The 22,657-nt window shown below is 41.2% G+C and overlaps 1 protein-coding gene and 1 non-coding gene across 3 annotated transcripts in view; both read right to left on the minus strand.

Moving 5' to 3' along the window:
• Positions 1 to 22,657, minus strand: part of ADAM17 (ADAM metallopeptidase domain 17) — a 70,290-nt gene that overhangs the window by 24,163 nt on the left and 23,470 nt on the right. For both annotated transcript variants that reach the window (XM_025354167.1, XM_025354166.1), the window contains exons 5-10: positions 15,330 to 15,498; positions 13,630 to 13,763; positions 10,112 to 10,201; positions 8,090 to 8,203; positions 5,008 to 5,152; positions 4,802 to 4,890 (exon numbers count right to left, since the gene is read on the minus strand). In XM_025354167.1, the coding sequence (XP_025209952.1) occupies positions 4,802 to 4,890; positions 5,008 to 5,152; positions 8,090 to 8,203; positions 10,112 to 10,201; positions 13,630 to 13,763; positions 15,330 to 15,498 (741 nt within the window). The remainder of the gene's footprint in view (positions 1 to 4,801; positions 4,891 to 5,007; positions 5,153 to 8,089; positions 8,204 to 10,111; positions 10,202 to 13,629; positions 13,764 to 15,329; positions 15,499 to 22,657) is intronic.
• Positions 20,445 to 20,548, minus strand: LOC112605493. Its single transcript, XR_003115479.1, has one exon. It is a non-coding gene; the product is annotated as a small nucleolar RNA U13 (small nucleolar RNA).

Genomic DNA, 22,657 nt, shown 5'->3' on the forward strand with positions numbered 1-22,657 from the left:
CCTTTCTTTTTTTATTTTTTATTTTTTGAGACAAAGTCTCCCTCTGTTGCCCAGGATGGAGTGCAGTGGCACAATCTCAGCTCACTGCAATCTCCGCCTCCCAGGTTCAAGCAATTCTCCTGCCTCAGCCTCACGAGTAGCTGGGATTACAGGCATGCACCACCACACCTGGCTAATTTTTATATTTTTAGTAGAGACGAGGTTTCACCATGTTGGCCAGGCTGGGTCTCAAACTCCTGACCTCAGGTATCTACCCGCCTCGGCCTCCCAAAGTAGTGGGATTACAGGCATAAGCTACCGCACTCGGCCTCTTTGTATCCTTTAAAATATCCTATGTAATAAACCCGTAAACTAAGGTAAGTGTTTCCCTGAGTTCTGTGAGCCACTTAAGCAAATTAATCAGACCCAAAGAGGATATCGTGGAAACCCCAACTTGAAGCCAGTTGGTCAGAAGTTCTGGAGGCTCAGACTTGTAACTGGTAGGGAGGAGGGAACAGTCAGTCTTGAGGGACTGAACCCTCAAGCTGTGAGATCTGACACTATTTCCGGATGGAGAGTGTTTGAATTGAATTGGAGGACACCTAGCTGTCTACTGCTTGAAGTGTGGGGGAAAATCCCCACACGTTTGGTCTGGTCACACAAGTCTTCTGTGTTGATGATAATTGTTGTGATGTGAGAATAGAGGAAAAACACAGTTTGAGAGATTTTTTCCCCCTAAAACAAAGTACCATAAGAAAAAAATAAATTTAGAAATTAAGGCCAGGCACAGTGGCTCAAGCCTGTAATCCCAGCACTTTGGGAGGCCAAGGCAGGTGGATCACCTGAGATCAGGAGTTCGAAACCAGCCTGACCAACATGGAGCAATCCCATCTCTACTAAAAATACAAAATTAGCCGGTCATGATGGCGCATGCCTGTAATCCCAGCTACTCGAGAGATAGAGGCAGGAGAATTGCTTGAACCTGGGAGGTGGAGGTTGCAGTGAGCCAAGATGGCACAATTGCACTCCAGCCTGGCCAACAAGAGCAAAACTCCATCTCAAAAAAAAAAAAAAGAAAAAAGAAAGAAATTAAAAGGTTCCCCAAAACTAATTAGTGTCTTTTTCTTTTCTCATACCACTTTACATTGTTGTTTTTGTTTCTGCTTTAAGAAACAGGGTCTCGGGCCAGGCGCAGTGGCTCACGCCTGTAATTCCAACACTTTGGGAGGCCGAGGCAGGCAGATCACAAGGGCTGCAGATTGAGACCATTCTGGCTAACACAGTGAAACCCCATCTCTACTAAAAATACAAAAAATTAGCCGGGCATGGTGGCAGGTGCCTGTAGTCCCAGCTACTTGGGAGGCTGAGGCAGGAGAATGGCATGAACCCGGTAGGGGGAGCTTGCAGTGAGCCGAGATCGTGCCACTGCACTCCAGCATGGGACACAGAGCGAGACTCCGTATCAAAAAAAAAAAAAGGATCTCACTAAGTTGCTCAGGCTAGAATACAGAATACAGTGGGTATTCACAGACGCAGTTATCACACTACAGCCTCTAACTCTTGGCCTCAAGTGATCCTCCCACCTCAGCCTCCCGAGTAGCTGGGACCATAGGCTCCCGCCACCACCTGTTTTTAAATCACCCGAAGTCCATAGTTTATGTTAGGGTTCACTCTTTGTGCTGTATATTCTGTGTTTCAACAAATGCATAATGTCTTATACCAACTATTAAAGTATCATACAGAGTAGTTACCCTGCTCTCTACCTATTCTTCCCTCCTTCCCCCAACATCTAGCAATCACTGATCATTTTATAGTCTGCATAGTTTTGCCTTTTCCAGAATGTCATATATTTGGAATCATATAGTATGTAGCCTTTCAGACTGGCTTATTTCACTTAGTAGTATGCTTTTAAGGTTCCTCTATGTATTTTCATGGCTTAATAGCTTTTTATTTTTTTCTCATTGTATGGATGTGCCAGTTTATCCATTTACCAACTAAAGGATATCTTGGGTGCTTCCAAGTTTTATCAATTATGAATTAAGCTGCCATAAACATTCTTATGGCCGGGTGTGGTGGCTCACACCTGTAATCCCAGCACTTTGGGAGGCTGAAGCAGGCGGATCACCTGAGGTCAGGAGTTCAAGACCAGCCTGGCCCGTAACATGGTGAAACCCCATCTCTACTGAAAATACAAAAATTAGCTAGGAGTGACAGCGGGCACCTGTAATCCCAGCTACTCGGGAGACTGAGGCAGAATCGCTTAAACCTGGGAGGCAGAGGTTGCAATGAGCCGAGATCACGCCACTGCACTCCAGCCTGGGTGACAAGAGTAAAACTCCATCTCCAAAAAAAAAAAAAAAAGAAAAAGAAACTGCCAACTGTCTTCGCTCCATTTTTGCATTCCCACCAGCAATTAATGAAGAGTTCCTGTTGCTCCATAGCCTTGTTGGAATTGTGTTGCCAGTGTTTGGGATTTTAGCCATTCTAATAGGCTGCTAGTAATAGCGTATTGTGTTGTTGGGTTTCTTAAAAAGTTTTTCATAGAAACAGGGTCTCACTAATGTTGCCCAGGATGGTCTCAAACTCCTGGGCTCAAACAATCCTCCCACCTCAGCCTCGCAAGCAGCTGGGACGACACGCATGTATACCTGCACCCAGCTTCGTTGTTAATTTGCAATTTCCTAATGACACATGACGCTGAGCATCTTTTCGTATGCTTCTCTGCTATCTGTGTATCTTTGGAGGTATCTGTTCTGCTCTTTTGTCTATTTTTAAATTAGGTTGTTCATTTTCTTTTTTTTTTTTTTTTTTTTTTTTTTTTTGAGACGGAGTCTCGCTCTGTAGCCCAGGCTAGAGTGCAGTGGCCGGATCTCAGCTCACTGCAAGCTCCGCCTCCCGGGTTCACGCCATTCTCCAGCCTCAGCCTCCCGAGTAGCTGGGACTACAGGCGCCCGCCACCTCGCCCGGCTAGTTTTTTGTATTTCTTAGTAGAGACGGGGTTTCACCGTGTTAGCCAGGATGGTCTCGATCTCCTGACCTCGTGATCCACCCGTCTCGGCCTCCCAAAGTGCTGGGATTACAGGCTTGAGCCACCGCGCCCGGCCTGTTCATTTTCTTATTGTTGAATTTTAACAGTTCTTTATACATATGGAAATTTTTAATTTTTTTTTTTTAATTTTGTAGAGACAGGGTCTGACCATCTTGCCTAGGTTAGTTCCAAACTCCTGGGCTCAAGTGATTCTCCTGCCTCAGACTCCCAAAGTGCTGGGACTATAGGAATGAGCCACCATGCCCAGCCTCTTTGTATATTTCAGATAGCAGTCTTTTCTCAAGATGTGTCTTTTGCAAATATTTTCCTGTACCCTACACCAAGTATAAACATACACCAAGTATAACATCATAGTCAAAATAGCAGTATACCAACCAGCCCTCTGGGAAGCCAAGGTGAATGAATCACTTGAGGTCAGGGGTTCATGAGACCAGCCTGGCCAACATGGTGAAACCCTGTCTCTACTTAAAACAAAAATACAAAAATTAGCCATGTGTGGTGACAGGCACCTGTAATCCCAACTACTCAGGAGGCTGAGGCAGGAGAATCGCTTGAACCCAGGAGGCAGAGGTTACAGTGAGCCAAGATGGTGCCACTGCCTTCCAGCCTGGGCCACAGAGCAAGACTCTGCCTCAAAAAAAATAAAAATTAAATAAAAATTAAAAATCAGTATATTGGATACTAATATTTCCTACCAGTATCTCTCTCCCCTTCTTCCTTAATGAGCCCTAATTTTGTTCAGGGCAGCAATATACTCAGCTAAAATAGCCACCTTTCCACATTCCGTTGAGGCTAAGGGCAGCCACGTGACCCAGTGCTGTACAGTAAGTTGTAAACAAAAGCCAGGATGAAGCCTCCAGAGAAGCTTTTTAGAAGGGCCAGACTAGGCTAGCCATGTTCTCTTTCTCCTCCTTTCTCTAACACAGAAGAGAACCATCTTAAAACCATGAGGTGACATGCATAAAGACAAAGACCTCCTGCTTGTTCTTAAGCCACTGAGGGCACCTCTGAGTTGCTGTACCACCCGGAAAATGCTATCCCTGAACTTCTTGTTGACTGAGACAAATAAACCCCTTATTTAAACCACTGCTTATTTAATTTTCTGTTATTTGTAGTCAAACACATTTCAACAGTCATAGCTGGAGAAAAACAAGATCGTAAGATCTTCCAGAGAAAAAAACAGGTGACGTACAAAGATAAGAACTCAAAATGACTTCAGATTCTTTAAAAGCAACATGTACAGAAGACCACAGAGAACATGAGAACTAAGAATATACTCAGCCAAAATTATCAATCAGGCTTAAGAGTGGAATAAAGACATTTTCAGATATGTGAAATCCCAACAATATGCAGGTCATATACCTTTTCTTAGGAAGCTCCTACAAGATACACTACACCAAAATGATGGCACTGAGAAAGAGGGAGACCACGGGGTTCTGAAAATAAGAGGGTGTGGGATGCCTTGAATGACAGCTGCACCGCAGGACTAGGAGACAGGGAGCTCTAAGAGTTGCTGCAGGTCAGAGGGCTCCAGGACGGAGGGTTCGAGAAAAGCAGTGGTCCTCACATGTTTCAAAAGAAGGCTGACAGGCCATTTTTATTTTCTTCTTTATGCTTTTTCATATATCTCACAAAAATATATAAATTTTCTTTAGGCAGAAATGAAAAAACAGTATATATTACATTTTTTTAAAAATATCTACATAAATATATAACTGAGGTTCTACTACAATAAACTCTTAACACTATTCTTTTAAAAATAAAAGAACATACCTTTGTAAGGATGGTTTTACCATAATTCTTTGTGCTCGTCAAACCACTATTCAAATAGATATTTTTCTTCCCAACTGGGCTATAATAAGCTAAAGTCAAAAGGAAACAAAGATAAATTGCTTATTAAATACAGAATTATAATATAATCTAATCAGCTTATAATCCCAACTTATAATCATATTCACATAAGAAATGGAAAAACTTACCCTTTGGACAAACGCCTCCATGGCTGTTTGCTCTGGGAGAGCCAACATAAGCTAATCCAAGAGTTCCCATATCAAAATCTTGGTATGTGAAAAGGTGTGCCAAGCAAACTTTAGATGCTTCCTCAGCTATATCAAAGCTAAATTGCTTTGAAAGACAAAAAAAAAAAAAGCATTCTTAGATTAACAATTACATCAGACCAAAGATGTAATCTAAATCAACTAAACATTCCAGAACAGAACCATGACCGCATGCAGCTCAGCACCAGCAATCACAACCCCGTGCAGTGCTTTGCTCTTTCCCTAAAGTGCTCCTCCACCTGCACCGGTGAGAGGCAGACACTGTCATCTGGCAAGGGGCACAAAAGGGAAGAGTTCGGGAGCTTGCTCCAGCTGTTCAGAACTAACTCACTGCTCCTCCGAGGGCTGTTCTGAAGACATACAGCCTAGGACTAGAGATGCTCCAATTCGTTAACGGGATTGCAGCACCCCAGACCAAAACAGATCCCTCTCAAGTATTTCAAGGATTCATCTGGTTTTATAGAAATTTTAATCTTAAACTTTTTTGAGTGTCATAATATATAGTCATTTATATAAATATACACTTATAGAAAAGCAAATATACCCAGTTTTATGTTACTAAAATAAAGATTTTACATCCATTTAAGTCAATGCTGCAGGTTTGAGAGGATTTTTTTTTTCTCAATTTAAAAGGGCTTCATACATTACTTTAAAAACCTCTACCATAACCATCCAGCATCTCCAAGTTTAAAAAACCTTAATTTTGGGTTTTTTTTATTTGTTTGTTTGTTTGAGACAGGGTCTCGCTGTGTCACCCAGGCTGGAGTGAAGTGATGCAATCACAGCTCACTGCAGCCTCGACCTCCCAAGGCTCAAGTGAACCTCCCACCTCAGCCTCCCAAGAAGCTGGTACCAAAAGCGTGCATCACCATGCCCGGCTAATTTTTGTATTTTTTGTACACCATGTTGTCCAAGCTAGTCTTGAGCTCCTGGGCTCAAACAATCCACCAGCCTCATCCTCAGCCTCCCAAAGTGCTGGGATTACAGGCATGAACCACCATGCCTAGCCAAAACACTCAATGTTTAAAATGCTTTAAATGAGAGGCCAGAGAGCCCTATATGAGGAATGAAGTGTGGTTACATGGGGATTCTGATAGTTCCGTGGTAAAAGGGTGAGGCTTCTAAGAATATTCTAGGAGCCTCAGGGAAGAAAATTGGAGAGGAGCATCTGTCAACGTAAGTCATTCTTCTCTTTGGTTCCTCCCCTGCCATGGGCTGTCTGGAGGCTCACAGAAAAGCACACAGGCACAGTGGTTCAGCTGTTCTAGGAGTCAGGAGATCTGTGCTCAATTCGACCTCTGCCACTACCAGTTGTATGACTAACCAGACAAGTCATTTAATCTTCCTGTTACTGGTTGAATTGTGCCACCCCAAAATTCAAATGTTGAAGTCCTAACCCTCAACAGTACCCCAGAATGTGACTCTATCTGGAAACAGGGCCCTTAAGGAGGTAATTAAGGTACACTGAGGTCATACGGGTGGGCCTTAAACCAATATGGCGGGTGTCCTGATAAGAAGATCAGAATACACACACATTGAGGGAAAGACCATGTGAGAACACAGGGAGAAGACAGCACCTACACCACAAGTACCGTGGCCTCAGAAGAAATCAACCCTGCTGATCCCTTGATTTTGGACTTCCAGCTTCCAGAACTGTGAAAACCCCAACTTCTGTTAAGTCCCCCAGCCTATGCTGCTCTGTCATGTCAGCTGGAATAAACAGTAACACTTGCTGAGCCTCTTCACAACAATGATGCTGTCTCAACCAACCTTTCAGGGTGCTCAGCAGATCAAATTTGACAGGGTATGAATGAGTACCACACAGGTGCTGCACGTTATGCTTCTCCATCTGGATGAAGAGTTATAATATCCTTCAATTCTATTAAAGCTTTGAAAACTTGATTTCAGCCTCATGAGACTCTGAACAGGAATCCAGATGAGCCACACCATACCTAGACTAGCCCATGCAAACTATGAGATAAATAAGTGTTGTTCTAAGCTGCTCCACTTGTGATAATTTGTTAAAGCAACAACAGGAAACTAATACACTTACCAACACATTAAAATATAACTACTATCACTTCATAGAAAGTCACTCTACACCAAAGTAATAGCACACACACACTCAAGACACTGGAATCACATGGCAGTATCCTGTTATACAGCAAGACTCCAAATGATGTAAAATGATTAAGTTAGCCATCTTTAGATTAATCGCCAGAATAAAAACACAAAAATTTTAAATTCCTGTAGAGAACTTTCAGATCTCCAAGCTATATTTCTACTGTCCGATACATGTTCATAATCTGTTTGATAATTACTGCCCTAAAAGATAAATTGACAAGCTTCAGAGAGCCCTGAACTAAGTGTCCCAAACTAACAAAACAGTGTGCAAAAACTCTATATATTCGGTATCCATGTTATTTTCTAGAGCAGATCCACTGATTGCCTCATTAGATCCTCAAAGATATTAAGGTTAAGAAGCACTGCTTTGGCCGGGCACAGTGGCTCACACCTGTAATTCCAGCACTTTGGGAGGGCAAGGCAGGCGGATCATCTGAAGTCGGGAGTTCGAGACCAGCCTGACCAATATGGAGAAACCCCGTTTCTACTAAAAATACAAAAATTAGCTGGCCGTGGTGGTGCATGCCTATAATCCTAGCTACTCAGGAGGCTGAGGCAGGAGAATTGCTTGAACCCGGGAGGCGGAGGTTGCAGTGAGCCGAGATCATACCATTGTACTCCAGCCTGGGCAATAAGAGTGAAACCCTGTCTCAAAAAAAAAAAAAAAGCAGCAGCATTGCTTTATAATGTTTTTCTTTTTCACGGAGTTTTTGTTATTTGTTGTGTATGCTGTTACATGGGATGAGGTTCCTGCTGGATCAGCTGGGGGAGATTGCTTCTTGGTTTCCATCTTTTCCAATATGCTCCTTCATTAAAACACATACAATCCACATAGCAGAAATCATAAAGTGGTGTTAATATCCAGGGTTCCAAGACCTACCTCTAGCAACATCTTCACATCCCAAGCATCCTTTTCTTCATTTGGGTAACTTTTTGCCATATTGTAATGCTTTTCACCAGGTTTTACCTCTTGTGGAGACTTGAGAATGCGAATCTATACTTAAAGAGATAATATACTTAGAACACTTCCAAAATAAGTCAGAAGACTCTAAATACTGGATTATTTTATCTGTTCAAAAAAAGAATTGTTCTAGAAAAAAACATTTTAAAACCAAAATTCATAAATTCTTCAGTTCTAATACTCAATGTTTGAAACAGAGAAGCATATGGTATGGAAAACATGTCAATTAATTATTTATAATAATATGAATGTACTCCTACATTTTCATATCCTCTATGTTTATTTTGAAAAAATAAGAACTTGGGTTACAGGAGTCTAAAATAATTATTAGAACTATAGTCAACAGTTTAGGAAAGAATAATAAAATATACATCTCTTTGTGCATCAAAGGAATAAAAGACTAAGAACAGAGCCTTCTCCTTATATGTGCATTTCAGATAAATTCCTATTAAACCTGCAAAGAAGGGAAAAAAAAGTAACAAAGGCTCCCATTAGTTAAGTGTGAGATAAAGAAAAAAGGAAACTATGCTCAGCTCAGAGTTTCTGTGTGTCTCTCTTCCCTGCCTGCCTGCCTGCCTGTTCTGGTCTCCTCTGCCACTGTGTGGTAAGCTTACTGGGGTGGACTCTGCAGTTTTGATGGTGGCTGGTCAAGGTCAAATCTGGGACAACTACTTAGAAGCCCACCATGATGCACATCTAAACCACATCCTCCAATCCATCCTTCATCAGATGTAAAGAAGTTAATGTTTTAATCTCCTATATTATTCCTGTGTTCTTCAATTGGTTCCAAATGCCTAAAGCAAAAAGAAAATTTACAGGGTCCCTAAAACTCAAACATGATGCAGCTATTTATAATAAAACAAATGAGGCAGCTTTACATGCATGAACATGAAGTACTCTCCAACATACTGTGAAATGAAAAAGCGAGGTATAAAAGTGTACTGTATAGCACCGTTGTGTCAAATACAGACATATACATATACTATACATGCATATGACATCTCTAGAAAGATACGTATGAAACTAGTGACATGAATGTCTTTGGGGAAAGGAACTGGTTTAACAATAAACAGGTTGCAGAGACTTACTTTTCACTGGTTTTTGTACTGTGTGTATGTTACCTATTCAAATAATAACTTAAAAAGAAAATGCAAAACAGTGAAAGAGAATGAAAAGGGAAAAATCTCTTAGTTTTATACAAATAATATCAAAGTTTAACATTTATAAATATGGTGAATGATTTAAAAATTTTTTTTAAACCTCTAAATTCTATACTGTAGAACTTATAAAAATATGGTTTACTACAAAAAGCCTGGAAAAAAAATAGAGATAACAATTTATATAACTTACATATCAAAATGTCTCTCTGCCCAAAGTAATACCCTATGTCAGAAGTCTTTTTAGTCTTAGCAATTTGAAATAACTCTTCATATGAGCTATTAAGATGACACTAATATAACATTGCTAGACACACTCTGTTAACAGATTACAAAAAATCAGAAGGAGACATCTGAGGGGAAAGAACCTAAAGGTTCTGTATATATAAATACAGCCTTGCGAAGGTACCCGGTATTTTTTAGTAAATTTTCTGACTAAGGATTCAACGGTACGTGTCACAGTTTTAACGAAAGACTTAAGCATAATCAGAGGGGGGAAAGAAACTACAGAGAATAAAAAGGCCATGAATTCAAAGAAGGAACAAAGCACAGCAGCGTAAAAGGCTTTCTGCCTAAAGTGAGACTAAGGACAGAAAACTTCACAATCTAGAACTAATTAACATCAAAAATACTGCACAATTCATCAGAAGAAAAATCATTGGCATTTGAGAAAACTTATTTACAATTATTGTTAAGGACAAGTTTTTGGGTTTTGGATACAAGTCACAAATATTACATTACATAACTTAAGTGAGTAATATAAGCCATATCTATTGATAAATACCTGCTCTATCTGTATTCCATAGCCTTTAAAACCCGCATTATCCCATGAAGTGTTCCGATAGATGTCATCAACTCTGTCAATTAGCTCTATCTGTGTGTATTTAAAAAAGAAAAAAGACATTATGTAGCTCTTTACCTCTCCTGGCAATGCAATATAAAATCTATGGAGGAAAAAAAAACCTCAGTTTAGAGGCCATTGCAGAAGTTTCTACTTTCACAAAAACTAGCATTAAGATGTTACTATATCTGAGTATTCCCAACCTTTGGCCCCAAACTTAAAGTGCTGTTACCAGAATAAAACAATGGTATAGTTTAACCTAAATTTCAGGTACTCAATTGCACATGGAACCAAAATGATGAATAACAGGCTTTTGTAAAACTACCGTTTCAGTCAATAATAAATATTAAATTTAAAAGTCAATCAATATACCTGAAATACAGTTGACTCTTGAACAACATAGATTTGAACTTCAAGTGTCCACTTATATGTGGATTTCCTTGAGCCTTTGTCACCAGAGACAATATGACCAACTCTTCCTCTTCCTCCTCAGCCTACTCCACATGAAGACCATTATGATGATCCACTTCCACTTAGTGAATGGTAAATGTATTTTCTCTTCCTTATGATTTTTCTTTATTTTATTTTATTTTTTCAGAGACAAGGTCTTGCTCTGTCACCAGGGGTACAGCACAGTGGCACGATCATAGCTCACTATAGCCTGAACTTCTGGGCTCAAGCAATCCTCTCACCTCAGCCTCCTGAGTAACAGAAGACTACAGGCGTACACCACCATGCCCAGCTTTTTTTTTTTTTTTTATGATTTTCATCATAACATTTTCCTTTCTCTAACTTACATGATTGTAAGAACACAGTAATAATACATATAAAAAATACGTGTTAATCGACTGTTATTTTATTGGTAAGGCTTCTGGTCAATAGTAGACTATTAGTAGTTAAATTTTTGGAGAATCAAAGTTATACAGGGGCCGGGCATAGTGGTTCACGCCTGTAATCCCAGCACTTTGGGAGGCTGAGGCAGGAGGACTGCTTAAGCTTAGAAGTTTGAGACCATCCTGAGAAATTCTCCATCTCTACTAAAAATCAAAAAACTTAGCCAGGAAGGGTGAACACCTGTTGTCCCAGCTACTCAGGAGGCTGAGGCAGGAAGATTGTTTTGTTCCAGGCAATAGACGCCGCAGTGAGCTACGATTTCGCCACTGCACTCTGGCCTGGGCAACAGAGTCTAAAAAAAAAAGTGACATAAGGATTTTTGACTGCAGAGGGAAGGTCAGTGCTTCTAACCCCCACCCCCCGGCACTGTTCCTGGGTCAACCATATTCCCTTCTAAAAAGAATTCCATCTTCACTCTGTCTCTTGGTGAGTACCTCAAATGTCTTCACCAGAAACAAGTAAGGTGCAGTGGCAGACAACTGCCAACCCTATTCCCCCACTCTCACCCCGAAAAGTTCAGCACTGAGGAATGGGTAAGAAGACAGCCAGAAAGAACAAGGTTCATTTCAGCAACCCTCCTTCTTTTGCTCTCAGATTTGGGAAAACTGGAGAAGGAAGGCAGTATCGTTTCCAAGGAAAATGACATGAGAAAGAACAAAATGCTAATTACCTATCTTTTTCTCAAAGAGAATATTCTACTATTCAAAAACTGGGTTGATAAGGTTTGTTCCAGCAACTGTGAAACAAGTTATGTCTCAGAAATTGTAAAAAATACAAATTTCAAGACTAGATCTCTCATTATATTCATATTTGTAGTGTAATGAACAAAGAAGTAATATAAGAGGAGCCCCTTAATACAAAACCCAGATTAAGAGAGAAGCTTTTTAAAGTAAGAATCTCTATCTTAGGAACAAGAATCACAGTGACTCTTACTAGCCTCAAAATAAATTAACTTGACATGGGGCCGAGTGCTGTGGCTCACACCTGTAATTCCAGCTACTTGTGATGCTGAGGCAGGAGAACTGCTTGAACCCAGGAGGTGGGGGTTGCAGTGAGCTGAGATTGCACCACTGCACTCCAGCCTGGGCAACACAGTGAGACTCTGTGTCAAACAAACAAACAAACAAACAAAAAAATCCACTTGACATGGAAGGGAAGGGAAAGAAGGGTAAGGGAGGGTATGAATAAAATGGACAGCATGTGAAAAGCAAGGCAATGAGAAAGACATCTTCACCGTCCCAGCTTCTTCTTGCTTCATGAATAGCTGCATTCTCCGTTATTGCCTCAATAACATCATTTTGGTCAGTGCCAAGTAATCATGACGAATGAGGTCATACTAGCAAAAAATGTCAACGAAAAATGATTTCCCAGACTTTAAAAATCGTAATAGTTGGCCGGGCGCGGTGGCTCAAGCCTGTAATCCCAGCACTTTGGGAGGCCGAGACGGGCGGATCATGAGGTCAGGAGATCGAGACCATCCTGGCTAACACGGTGAAACCCTGTCTCTACTAAAAATACAAAAAAAGAAAACTAGCCGGGTGTGGTGGCAGGCGCCTGTAGTCCCAGCTACTCGGGAGGCTGAGGCAGGAGAATGGCGTAAACCAGGGAGGCGGAGCTTGCAGTGAGCTGAGATCCGGCCACTGCACTCCAGCCTGGGCGGCAGAGCAAGATTCCATCTCAAAAAAAAAAAAAAAATCGTAATAGTTCGGCCGGGTGCGGTGGCTCATGCCTGTAATCCCAGCACTTTGGGAGGCCGAGGCGGGCAGATCACGAGGTCAGGAGATCGAGACCATCCTGGCTAATATGGTGAAACTCCGTCTCTACCAAAAATACAAAAAAATTAGCCGGGCATGGTGGTGGGTGCCTGTAGTCCCAGCTACTCGGGAGGCTGAGGCAGAAGAATGGCTTGAACCTGGGAGGCGGAGCTTGCAGTGAGCCAAGATTGTGCCACTGCACTCCAGCCTGGCCAACAGAGCAAGACTCTGTCTCAAAAAAAAAAAAAAAAAAAAAAATCATAAGAGTTCATGCTTAAAAATCCAGTATCAGCACTTCTTACATCTTTCCTTCACTTCTGTGCCCTAGAGCTAGTTATGACCATGAAAGTCCCACCCATTTCAAGTGAAGTCCAATGACTAGGTCTTTAACATGACAAACAAAACTCACCTTCCTCTCTGAAATATACATATAAGCAAAAGATAAACATGGGTTCATGCAAATACATATTTTTATATTCACATGTGATACCACAGGTTCACTGCCATGATAGCAGTAATGTTTTTAAAGAGCTCACTTATATCAAGGAGGAAGACTACATTATAACCTCTCCCAAACCCTATATGCATAAATTCTAACATGCACAAAATATTAGTTCGAGGGTAAAATGGGTTGTCATAAATTTGAAACTATAATTTCCATACAGTAACATAAAAACCTCAGAGAATATCCCTCAAATATTTTAGGGAAATAACAGAGTATCTGGAACAGATCTGGTTTCATTAAGTTTCATGGAACGTACCCACCCACAAGAATTATTTTTTCAATTACTTGATGCAATATCAAATACTTACTAAGTAATTTGTAGTTGTACTCTCTTCTCCTCTGCCCATGTATCTGTAGAAGCGATGATCTGCTACCACCAATAATTTACACGTGTTCTTCATGGGATCTGGGTCAGCTCTTCTCTTCACTCGATGAACAAGCTCTAATATGAATTTGTATGCACTATTAAATCAAAATTCACCAAAACAAGGAGTTTTATGGTAACACTTTAAATCTAATAAATTTTTGAAACAAACATTATGTGAGCTTAATATCACTACAGGATCTTGAACAACAAAAAAAAACAATTTGGAGGAAAACAGAAAAGTGAAAAGTAACATAAAGTTTAAACACTGTAGAATTCAAAACCAAGGACAAGTGCCTTCTTAATTTTTCAAATACAGAAACTTTAAAAAGTGTTCAACAGAGTAAGGCCGGGCATGTTGGCTCAGGCCTGCAATCCCAGCACTTTGCGAGGCCAAGGTGGGTGAATCACCTGAGGATGGGAGTTCGAGACCAGCCTGGCCAACATGATGAAACCCCATCTCTATTAAAAATACAAAAATTAGCCAGGTATGGTGGCGTCTGCCTGTAATCCCAGCTACTCATAAGGCTGAGGCAGGAGAATCACTTGAACCCAGGGTGTGGAGGTTGCAGTGAGACAAGATTATGCCATTGCACTCAAGCCAGGGCAACAAGAGTGAGACTCCATTTCTAAATAAATCAATAAATAAATAAACAAATAGTGCTCAACAGAGTAAAACATTCACCTAATGCTGGGCTATGAAGCTGTCAGTCATATTCTACAACAAGAAGTTTATGAATTAACCAAAATAACAGTAAAAATGTCAAAATATTCACATTGAAAATTAGTTTGTGTTAATAGGACAACTTTCTTGTGAAATAAATTAAGAATTTATTTACATATTAAAATGCTAATATATATTTTAATAATATTGTAATAACATAACCATCTTTGGCCTGGCACGTTGGCTCACGCCTGTAATCCCAACACTTTGGGAGGTTGAGGTGGGCGAATCACTTGAGGCCAGGAGTTCGAGAACAGCCTGGTCAACATGGTGAAACCCCATCTCCACTAAAAATACAAAAATTAGCCAGGACTGGTGGCACGTGCCTATAGTCCCAGCTACTCGGGAGGCTGAGGCAGGAAAATCACTTGAACCTGGAAGTCAAAGGTTGCAGTGAGCCGAGACTGCACTGCAAAAACAACACAAAACAAAACAAAACAAAACAAAAAAATCTAACCAGGGGTGTTTTGGGCAGTAAAATTCCAAGATGGTTATGTTTTTTAAATGACCCTAAATAGACTGTCCCAAGATGGATATAACCTTCTTGTATTCTAAGCAGTATATACATAGGTCTCTCCTGCTACCAATTAATTTCTTATAAACTCTAAAGATTGTCTTTCCACCATTATTATCATTTCTAAATATCTGCAAGAATATTTTCCGTCGGATCACTCCATTTCCCTTTTCCCTAATCTTTTTTAAAGTCTAATCTTTGTTGTTCCCATTATTTTCTAGAGTTTTCAACTCTTACATCATAGACAAAAGAAGTTGAAAATTTCTGGAATAAAACTCTTATTTGCATGCCAAATACTATAGTTACTTGACAATCATGTTATTTTTTTATCAAATAACAACCACCCCTATTGAAGTCAATTGTAATATGTTTGTTTCTTATTTGAAATACACTCTTTAAGCCTTACCTTCAGGTGGTCCTCTGTCTACTAACCCTTTTGGGAGCAACTCTTCATTATCCACTTTTAAATAACCACACACTTTTGGAGACTGCAAACGTGAAACATTCTTGATATCTTCAGATTTATAAACTAACATTCTTTTGTCTTTGGTATCATTAACAAATCTCCAAAGTGGCTAAAACAGAAAATATACACGACTGAGATGGAAAAAAATAACAATTCCTAGACACTAAATTCTAACATTCTTTGCTTGTTCTTAGATAACATTCATTTCTAGGTTAAGTAAACTGATTAGTCATGTTATTAAAATAAATAATCTCAATTTTTAATCATACGGAGTTTCTAGGCTGGTAAGTAAACATGTAGATCATAAACTCTGATTATTTTATCTGTATATAAATAAAGCTTTACATACTTTGCACATTATGAAATCTTTCAGAGGATGCAGAAGAGAAAAATGCATATCATTTTCCACTCATTCATTCCAAAACATTATGTAATATCTACTGTATACTGGCACTGTTATAGGTGATGGTGCTATAGTAATGAAAATTGGACAAGGTTTCTGTTCATGCAGCATCTTCATTTTAGCTTCCTTAACACTTAGGTGTTTGACATCTTTTTGCCACGTTAGGCTTTATCCACACAAAAGAACAAACATATTTATATGAAAGAAAACTCAGAACTTGCAACAATAGGTCTGAACCTTATTACTGGTTTCAGCGAATGCAGTTTTTAAAAAAAATCTCCACTTACAATGTTACAAGGCCAGAGTAAATCACAATTAATATACTCTAAAGTTTACCCAAGTCAAAAGGTTGTTTGTTTTGTTTCAAAGCAAAGTTATTCTCTGTAAGAACACTGGTCTCATCAGAACCAGGAGGTTTGTAGAGGACACACAAAAAATATATTTATCTCCATCAGGGAAATGCAAATCAAAACCCCAGTGGGAAAAAAGAACCCACAATGAAACACCCCTGTATACCCACTAGGATGACTATGATCAAAGACAAATACTGGTGAGGATGTAGAGAAATCCAGAACCCTCATATATGCTGATGAGAATGTAAAATGTTAAAACCACTTTAGAAAATAGTCTGGCAGGTCCTCAAAGGTTAAAAGTAGAATAACCGTATGACCCAGCAATTCTGCTCCTAGTATATAACCAAGAGAAATGAAAACACAAGGAGTAATGTAAATAATAGCTAAAAAGTGGAAACAACCCAAATGTCCATCAACAACTAATCAATGAATAAACAAAATGCAGTTTATCCATGCAATGGAGTATTATTCAGCAATAAAAATAAATAAGATACAGATACATGCTACAACGTAGATGAACCCTGGAAACATTATTCTAAGCGAAAGAAGCCACACACGGGCTGGGCATAGTGGTTCACATCTGTAATCCCAGCACTTTGGGAGGCCAAGGCAGGCGGATCACTTGAGGTCAGGAGTTTGAGACCAGCCTGGCCAACACAGTGAAACCCTGACTCTAGTAAAAAATACAAAAATTAGTCAGGTATGGTGGCAGGCGCCTGTAATCCCAGCTACTCGGGAGGCTGAGGCGAGAGAATCAGTTGAACCCAGGAGGCGGAGGTTGCAGTGAGCCGAGATCATGCCACTGCACTCCAGCCTGGGCGACAGAGCAAGACTCCATCTCAAAAAAATTAAAAAATTAAAAAGAAGCCACACACAAAAGACCACATATAATTCCATTTATATGAGATGACCCAAATACACAAATCTAAACAGACAGTAGATTCCTGGTTGCCTAGAGCTGGGGGAGTTAGGGAGGAAGAGGGAAGGATGGCTAAAGGATACAACATTTCTTTTTCAGTTCATGAAAATGTTCCACAATTGAATGTGGTGGTGTTTGCACAACTCCATCAATATATGAAAACTGCCTGGCGTGATGGCTCACGCCTGTCATCTCAGCACTTCGGGAGGCCATGGTGGGCGGATAACTTGAGGCCAGGAGTTCAAGACCAGCCTGATCAACATGGTGAAACCCCATCTCTACTGAAATACAAAAATTAGCCAGGCATGGTGGTGGGCGCCTGTAATCCCAGCTACTCAAGAGGCTGAGCAGGACAATCACTTGAACCCAGGAGGCAGAGGTTGCAGTGATCGTGCCACTGCACTCCAGCCTGGGTGACAGACTGAGACTCTGTCTCAAAAATACACACACACACACACACACACACACACATACACACACACAACTACAAAACTATATATATTAAAGGGGTGAATAATATAGTATGTGAATTATATCTCAATAAAACTGTTAAACATTATATGCATACACATCTTTGGTAATCTATGTATGAGGTGGATGTAAGAAACAACGGTTACAGAATTTCAGGGCTAGCAAAGGCCTCAAAAGTTAACTAACCCAACTTCTGGGCTACAGGAATCTTCCATATTTAGTAAAGTTCATTTAGCCTATGAATAGAAGTGAAAATTTTTTTTATTTTGTGTCAAACATTTCTAAGTTCACATTGATTGTTTCCTAGTATAGCCAGTCAAGCACAGAAAAAGACAGCTGGCTTTGGGATCAGATATACCTGAGTTCAAACCTCAACGGTATCTCACTATATGCCTTGGACAAGTACCCTGAGCATAACCTCCCTCATTAGGTAAAGCAGTGATAATACCTAACTTGAAGATTATGAAGATTATGTAGGTAATAAATCTAGTTTTATAATAAGATTTCAAAAGAAAAGTGGTCGTTATTAATAAAAGCTAAGCCTATTACCACTATTACTAGTAAGTTGCTGGAAAAAATCATTTGATGAGTAATTGACTAAAAGGCAGAAAACTTGATTGGATCCTGGATTGGAAAACCAAAAAAAAAATCTATGAAGGAGATTCTGAGGATGACTAGACACTCTGACTATGGCATGATTATTAGATAATACTGTAGAATTCTTTTCATTTTCTCAGGTATGTTACTTTTATTACAGCTATAGAAAAGAGTGCCTAGGGATGCATACAGAAGTAGTCAGGGGTGAAGTGTCATGATGTTTGCAAACGATTTGCATATGATTCAGGAAAAAAAGAGAGAAAGCTAGCATGACATTATGTTAGAAATTGTGGGCCGGGTGCGGTGGCTCAAGCCTGTAATCCCAGCACTTTGGGAGGCCGAGATGGGCGGATCATGAGGTCAACAGATCGAGACCATCCTGGCTAACATCGTGAAACCCCGTCTCTACTAAAAAAACACAAAAAACTAGCCAGGCAAGGTGACGGGCGCCTGTAGTCCCAGCTACTCGGGAGGCTGAGGCAGGAGAATGGCGTAAACCCGGGAGGCGGAGCTTGCAGTGAGCTGAGATCTGGCCACTGCGCTCCAGCCTGGGCGACAGAGTGAGACTCCGCCTCAAAAAAAAAAAAAGAAATTGTGTTAGAAATTGTTTAAGGGCTACATGGTTTTTGTTTTTTGTTTTGTTTTGTTTTTAATCTTTCTGTAGCTACAGGGTACTTTTTAATCTTTCTGTAGATTTGAACATTTTCTTTTTTTCTCTTTTTTTTTTTTTGAGACAGAGTTTCACTCTGTCACCCACACTGGAGTACAGTGGAGCGATCTCAGCTCACTGCAACCTCTGTCTCCCAGGTTCAAGCGATTCTCCCGCCTAGGCCTCCCGAGCAGTTGGGATTACAGGTGCAAGCCACCAAGCCTGGCTAATTTTTGTATTTTTGGTAGAGATGAGGTTTCACCATGTTGGCCAGACTGGTCTCGAACTCCTGGCCTGAGGTGATCCACCCACCTCAGCTTCCCAAAGTGCTGGGATGACAGGCATGAGCCACCGCACAAGCTGAACATTTTCAAAACTAAAAGTTGGGGGAGGCCAAGCATGGTGGCCCATGCCTGTCATCCCAGCACTTTGGGAGGCCGAGGTGGGCAGATCACAGGTCAGAAGTTCAAGACCAGCCTGGCCAGCATGGTGAAACCCCGTCTCTACTAAAAATACAAAAATTAGGCCAGACGCAGCGGGTCACGCCTGTAAGCCCAGCACCTTGGGAGGCCGAGGCGGGTGGATCACCTGAGACTAGGAGTTCAAGACCAGACTGGCCAACATGGCAAAACCCTGTCTCTACCAAAAATACAAAAACTAGCTGGGCACAGTGGCGTGTGCCTGTAATCCCAGCTACTTGGGAGGCTGAGGCAGGAGAAATGCTTGAACCTGGGAGGCGGAGATTGCAGTGAGCCGAGATTGTGCCACTGCACTCCAGCCTGGGCGACAGAGCAAGACTCCATCTCAAATAAATAAATAAAAGTTGGGGGAAATATTATCTCACCATGCAAGTTTAACCCAGGATTATTTATATAAATAGTAAGCTATGGTAAAGTCAGTAACAGTTTAAAATATTTAATGGCTGTGCACAGTGACTCACACCTGTCATCCCAGCACTTTGGGAGGCCAAGCGGAAGGATTGCTTACAGCCAGGCATTTGAGACCAGCCTGGCCAACACAGTGAGACCGCATCAAAAATGTGATGCACTCTACAAAAATTTAACAAATTAGTTGGGCATGGTGGCATGCACCTGTAGTCCCAGCTACTCAGGAGGCAGAAGAGAGGGATTGTCTGAGCCCAGGAGGTCAAGGCTGCAGTGAGCTATGATGGCACCACTGCACTTCAGCCTGAATGACCGAGTAAGACTCTGTCATAATTAAAATATTTAATGATGACGTGTTAAAAATAAGATATATATTTTTTCCTGCTCACTTATATTCCTAAGATCTTAGTGCAGATGAACAATGTTTTTACATCAAGGTAAGTGTAAAGAATTATTTTTTTTCGGCCGGGCACGGTGGCTCAAGCCTGTAATCCCAGCACTTTGGGAGGGCGAGACGGGCGGATCACGAGGTCAGGAGATCGAGAACATCCTGGCAAACCCGGTGAAACCCCGTCTCTACTAAAAAATGCAAAAAAACTAGCCGGGCGAGGTGGCAGGCGCCTGTAGTCCCAGCTACTCGGGAGGCTGAGGCAGGAGAATGGCGTAAACCCGGGACGCGGAGCTTGCAGTGAGCTGAGATCCGACCACTGCACTCCGGCCTAGGCAACAGAGCGAGACTCCGTCTCAAAAAAAAAAAAAAAAAGAATTATTTTTTTTCATGTCAGACTTGTAACGTGCTAACACTGTAACAAGGTTCTAGGGTGGCACATCCCATACATGTGTGTGAACAGCCAATCACCACACTTATGAACTATAAAAGTATCAAAAAGAATTATAAAGAGTATGAAAATCACCACTGTAAATAACAAATCATTTTTCAATAAAAATTAATTTCATGCAAAAATCCTTCAAGGTATCTGATGAGTATACTTGTAAGTAAACATCTTTGTGTGTGTGTATGTGTGAGATAGGGTCTCGCTCTGTCACCCAGGCTGGAGTGCAGCAGTACAATCTCAGTTTGTGCCTCCAGAATTCAACTGATCCTACCGCCTCAGCATTCTGAGTAGCTGAGACCACAGGCATGTACCACCACGCCCAGCTAATTTCTTTTTTTCTTTTGTGGGGGAGTAGAGACAAGGTCTCCCTATATTGCCTGGGCTGGTCTCAAATCCCTGGACTCAAGCAGTCCACCCGCCTCAGCCTCCCAAAGTGCTTTTTACAGGTGTGAACCACTGTGCCTGGCTAAGTAAATATCTTATAATGAAATATTAGTTATACTCATTTTCATTCTTAGTGAAACAAAGATGGGGTGGAAACAGAATTCCTATTTTTCCAAAAGGAAGTATTTGAAAAAAATGAGTAATCTGGCTGGGCGTGGTGGCTCATGCCTGTAATCCCAGCACTTTGGGAGGCCGAGCTGGGCGGATCACGAGGTCAGGAGTTCAAGACCAGCCTAGCCAACACAGTGAAACCCCATCTCTACTAAAAATACAAAAATTAACCGGGCATGGTGGCACACGCCTGTATTCCCAGCTACTCAAGGGACTGAGGCAGGAGAATCGCTTTAACCTGGGATGTGGAGGATGCAGAGAGCTGAGATGGCGCCATTGCACTCCAGTCTGGGTGACAGGGCGATATGCCATCTCAAAAAAAAAAAAAAAAAATTGTAATCTGAGCAAATTTAACTTGGATCCTAAAGACACACATTTTAGCTTAAGAATAAGCTGGCCAGGCACAGTAGCTCACGCCTTTAATCCCAGCATTTTCAGAGGCTGAGGCTGGCAGATCATGAGGTCAGGAGATGGAGACCATTCTGGCCAACATTGTGAAACCCGTCTCTACCAAAAATACAAAAATTAGCTGGGTATGGTGGCACGCGCCTGTAATCCCAGCTACTTGGGAGGCTGAGGCAGGAGAATGGCTTGAACCCAGGAGGCAAAGACTGCAGTGAGCCGAAATCGCGCCACTGTACTCCAGCCTGGCAACAGAGCGAGATTCAGCCTCAAAAAAAAAAAAAAAAAAGAATAAATTATTCTACGGAAATAAGCAAACATATGCACTGCAGCAAAAACAATGCTGTGCGTTTACCACACTGCTTTCTTTCTGAGCTCAAATTACGACGATCTTCCTTTATAGCAGGTCAGAGATAAAGTGTTCTAGAATGTATTGAATGGAAGGTCATTTGCAAGCCTGGCCCTTAATATCCTGTTTAATTTTCTAGCTCTGTTTCCCTTCTGTGAGAACTACAGAGGACATGTGTCCAAAAGTCAAAGCCACAAAGTAGAGGAGAACCACCTAACCCACATCAAGCCACAGGAGAGTAAGAAAAAACCTTGCTTGTGTTAAGCTGCTCAGCTATGAGAGTTTATCTGAAGCCCTGGCACAGCCTAGACAGAGCTTCCTACAGTTTCTTCATTTAACTTCCCAGACTACTCCCTATCATCCAGACTATTCCAACTAAATACATGCACCAAAAGGTGTGCCCAAGGCTATTCACTACAATACCTTTTATTTCAAAAATTAGAAACAAAACAGTTGAGGCCAGGCACGGTGGCCCACGCATGTAATCCCAGCACTTTTGGAGGCTGAGGCTGGCAGATCATAAGGTCAGGAGATCGAGACCATCCTGGCCAACATGGTGAAACCCTGTCTCTACTAAAAATACAAAAATTAGCCAGATTTGGTAGCACGTGCCTGTAGTCTCAGATACTCGAGGGACTAAAGCGGGAGAATCACTTGAACTCGGGAGACAGAGGTTGCAGTGAGTGGAGACCATGCCAGTGCATTCCAGTCTAAGTGACAGAGTTATACTCCATCTCAAAAACAAAAAAACAAAAAAATTAGCACACACCTGCAGTCCCAGCTACTTGGGAGGCTGAGGCAGGAGAATCGCCTGAACCAGGCAGGCAGGGGTTGTAGTGTGCCAAGATCA

Source organism: Theropithecus gelada, chromosome 13 (genome assembly GCF_003255815.1).
Source record: "Theropithecus gelada isolate Dixy chromosome 13, Tgel_1.0, whole genome shotgun sequence".
In the NCBI taxonomy this organism is placed as follows: domain Eukaryota; kingdom Metazoa; phylum Chordata; class Mammalia; order Primates; family Cercopithecidae; genus Theropithecus; species Theropithecus gelada.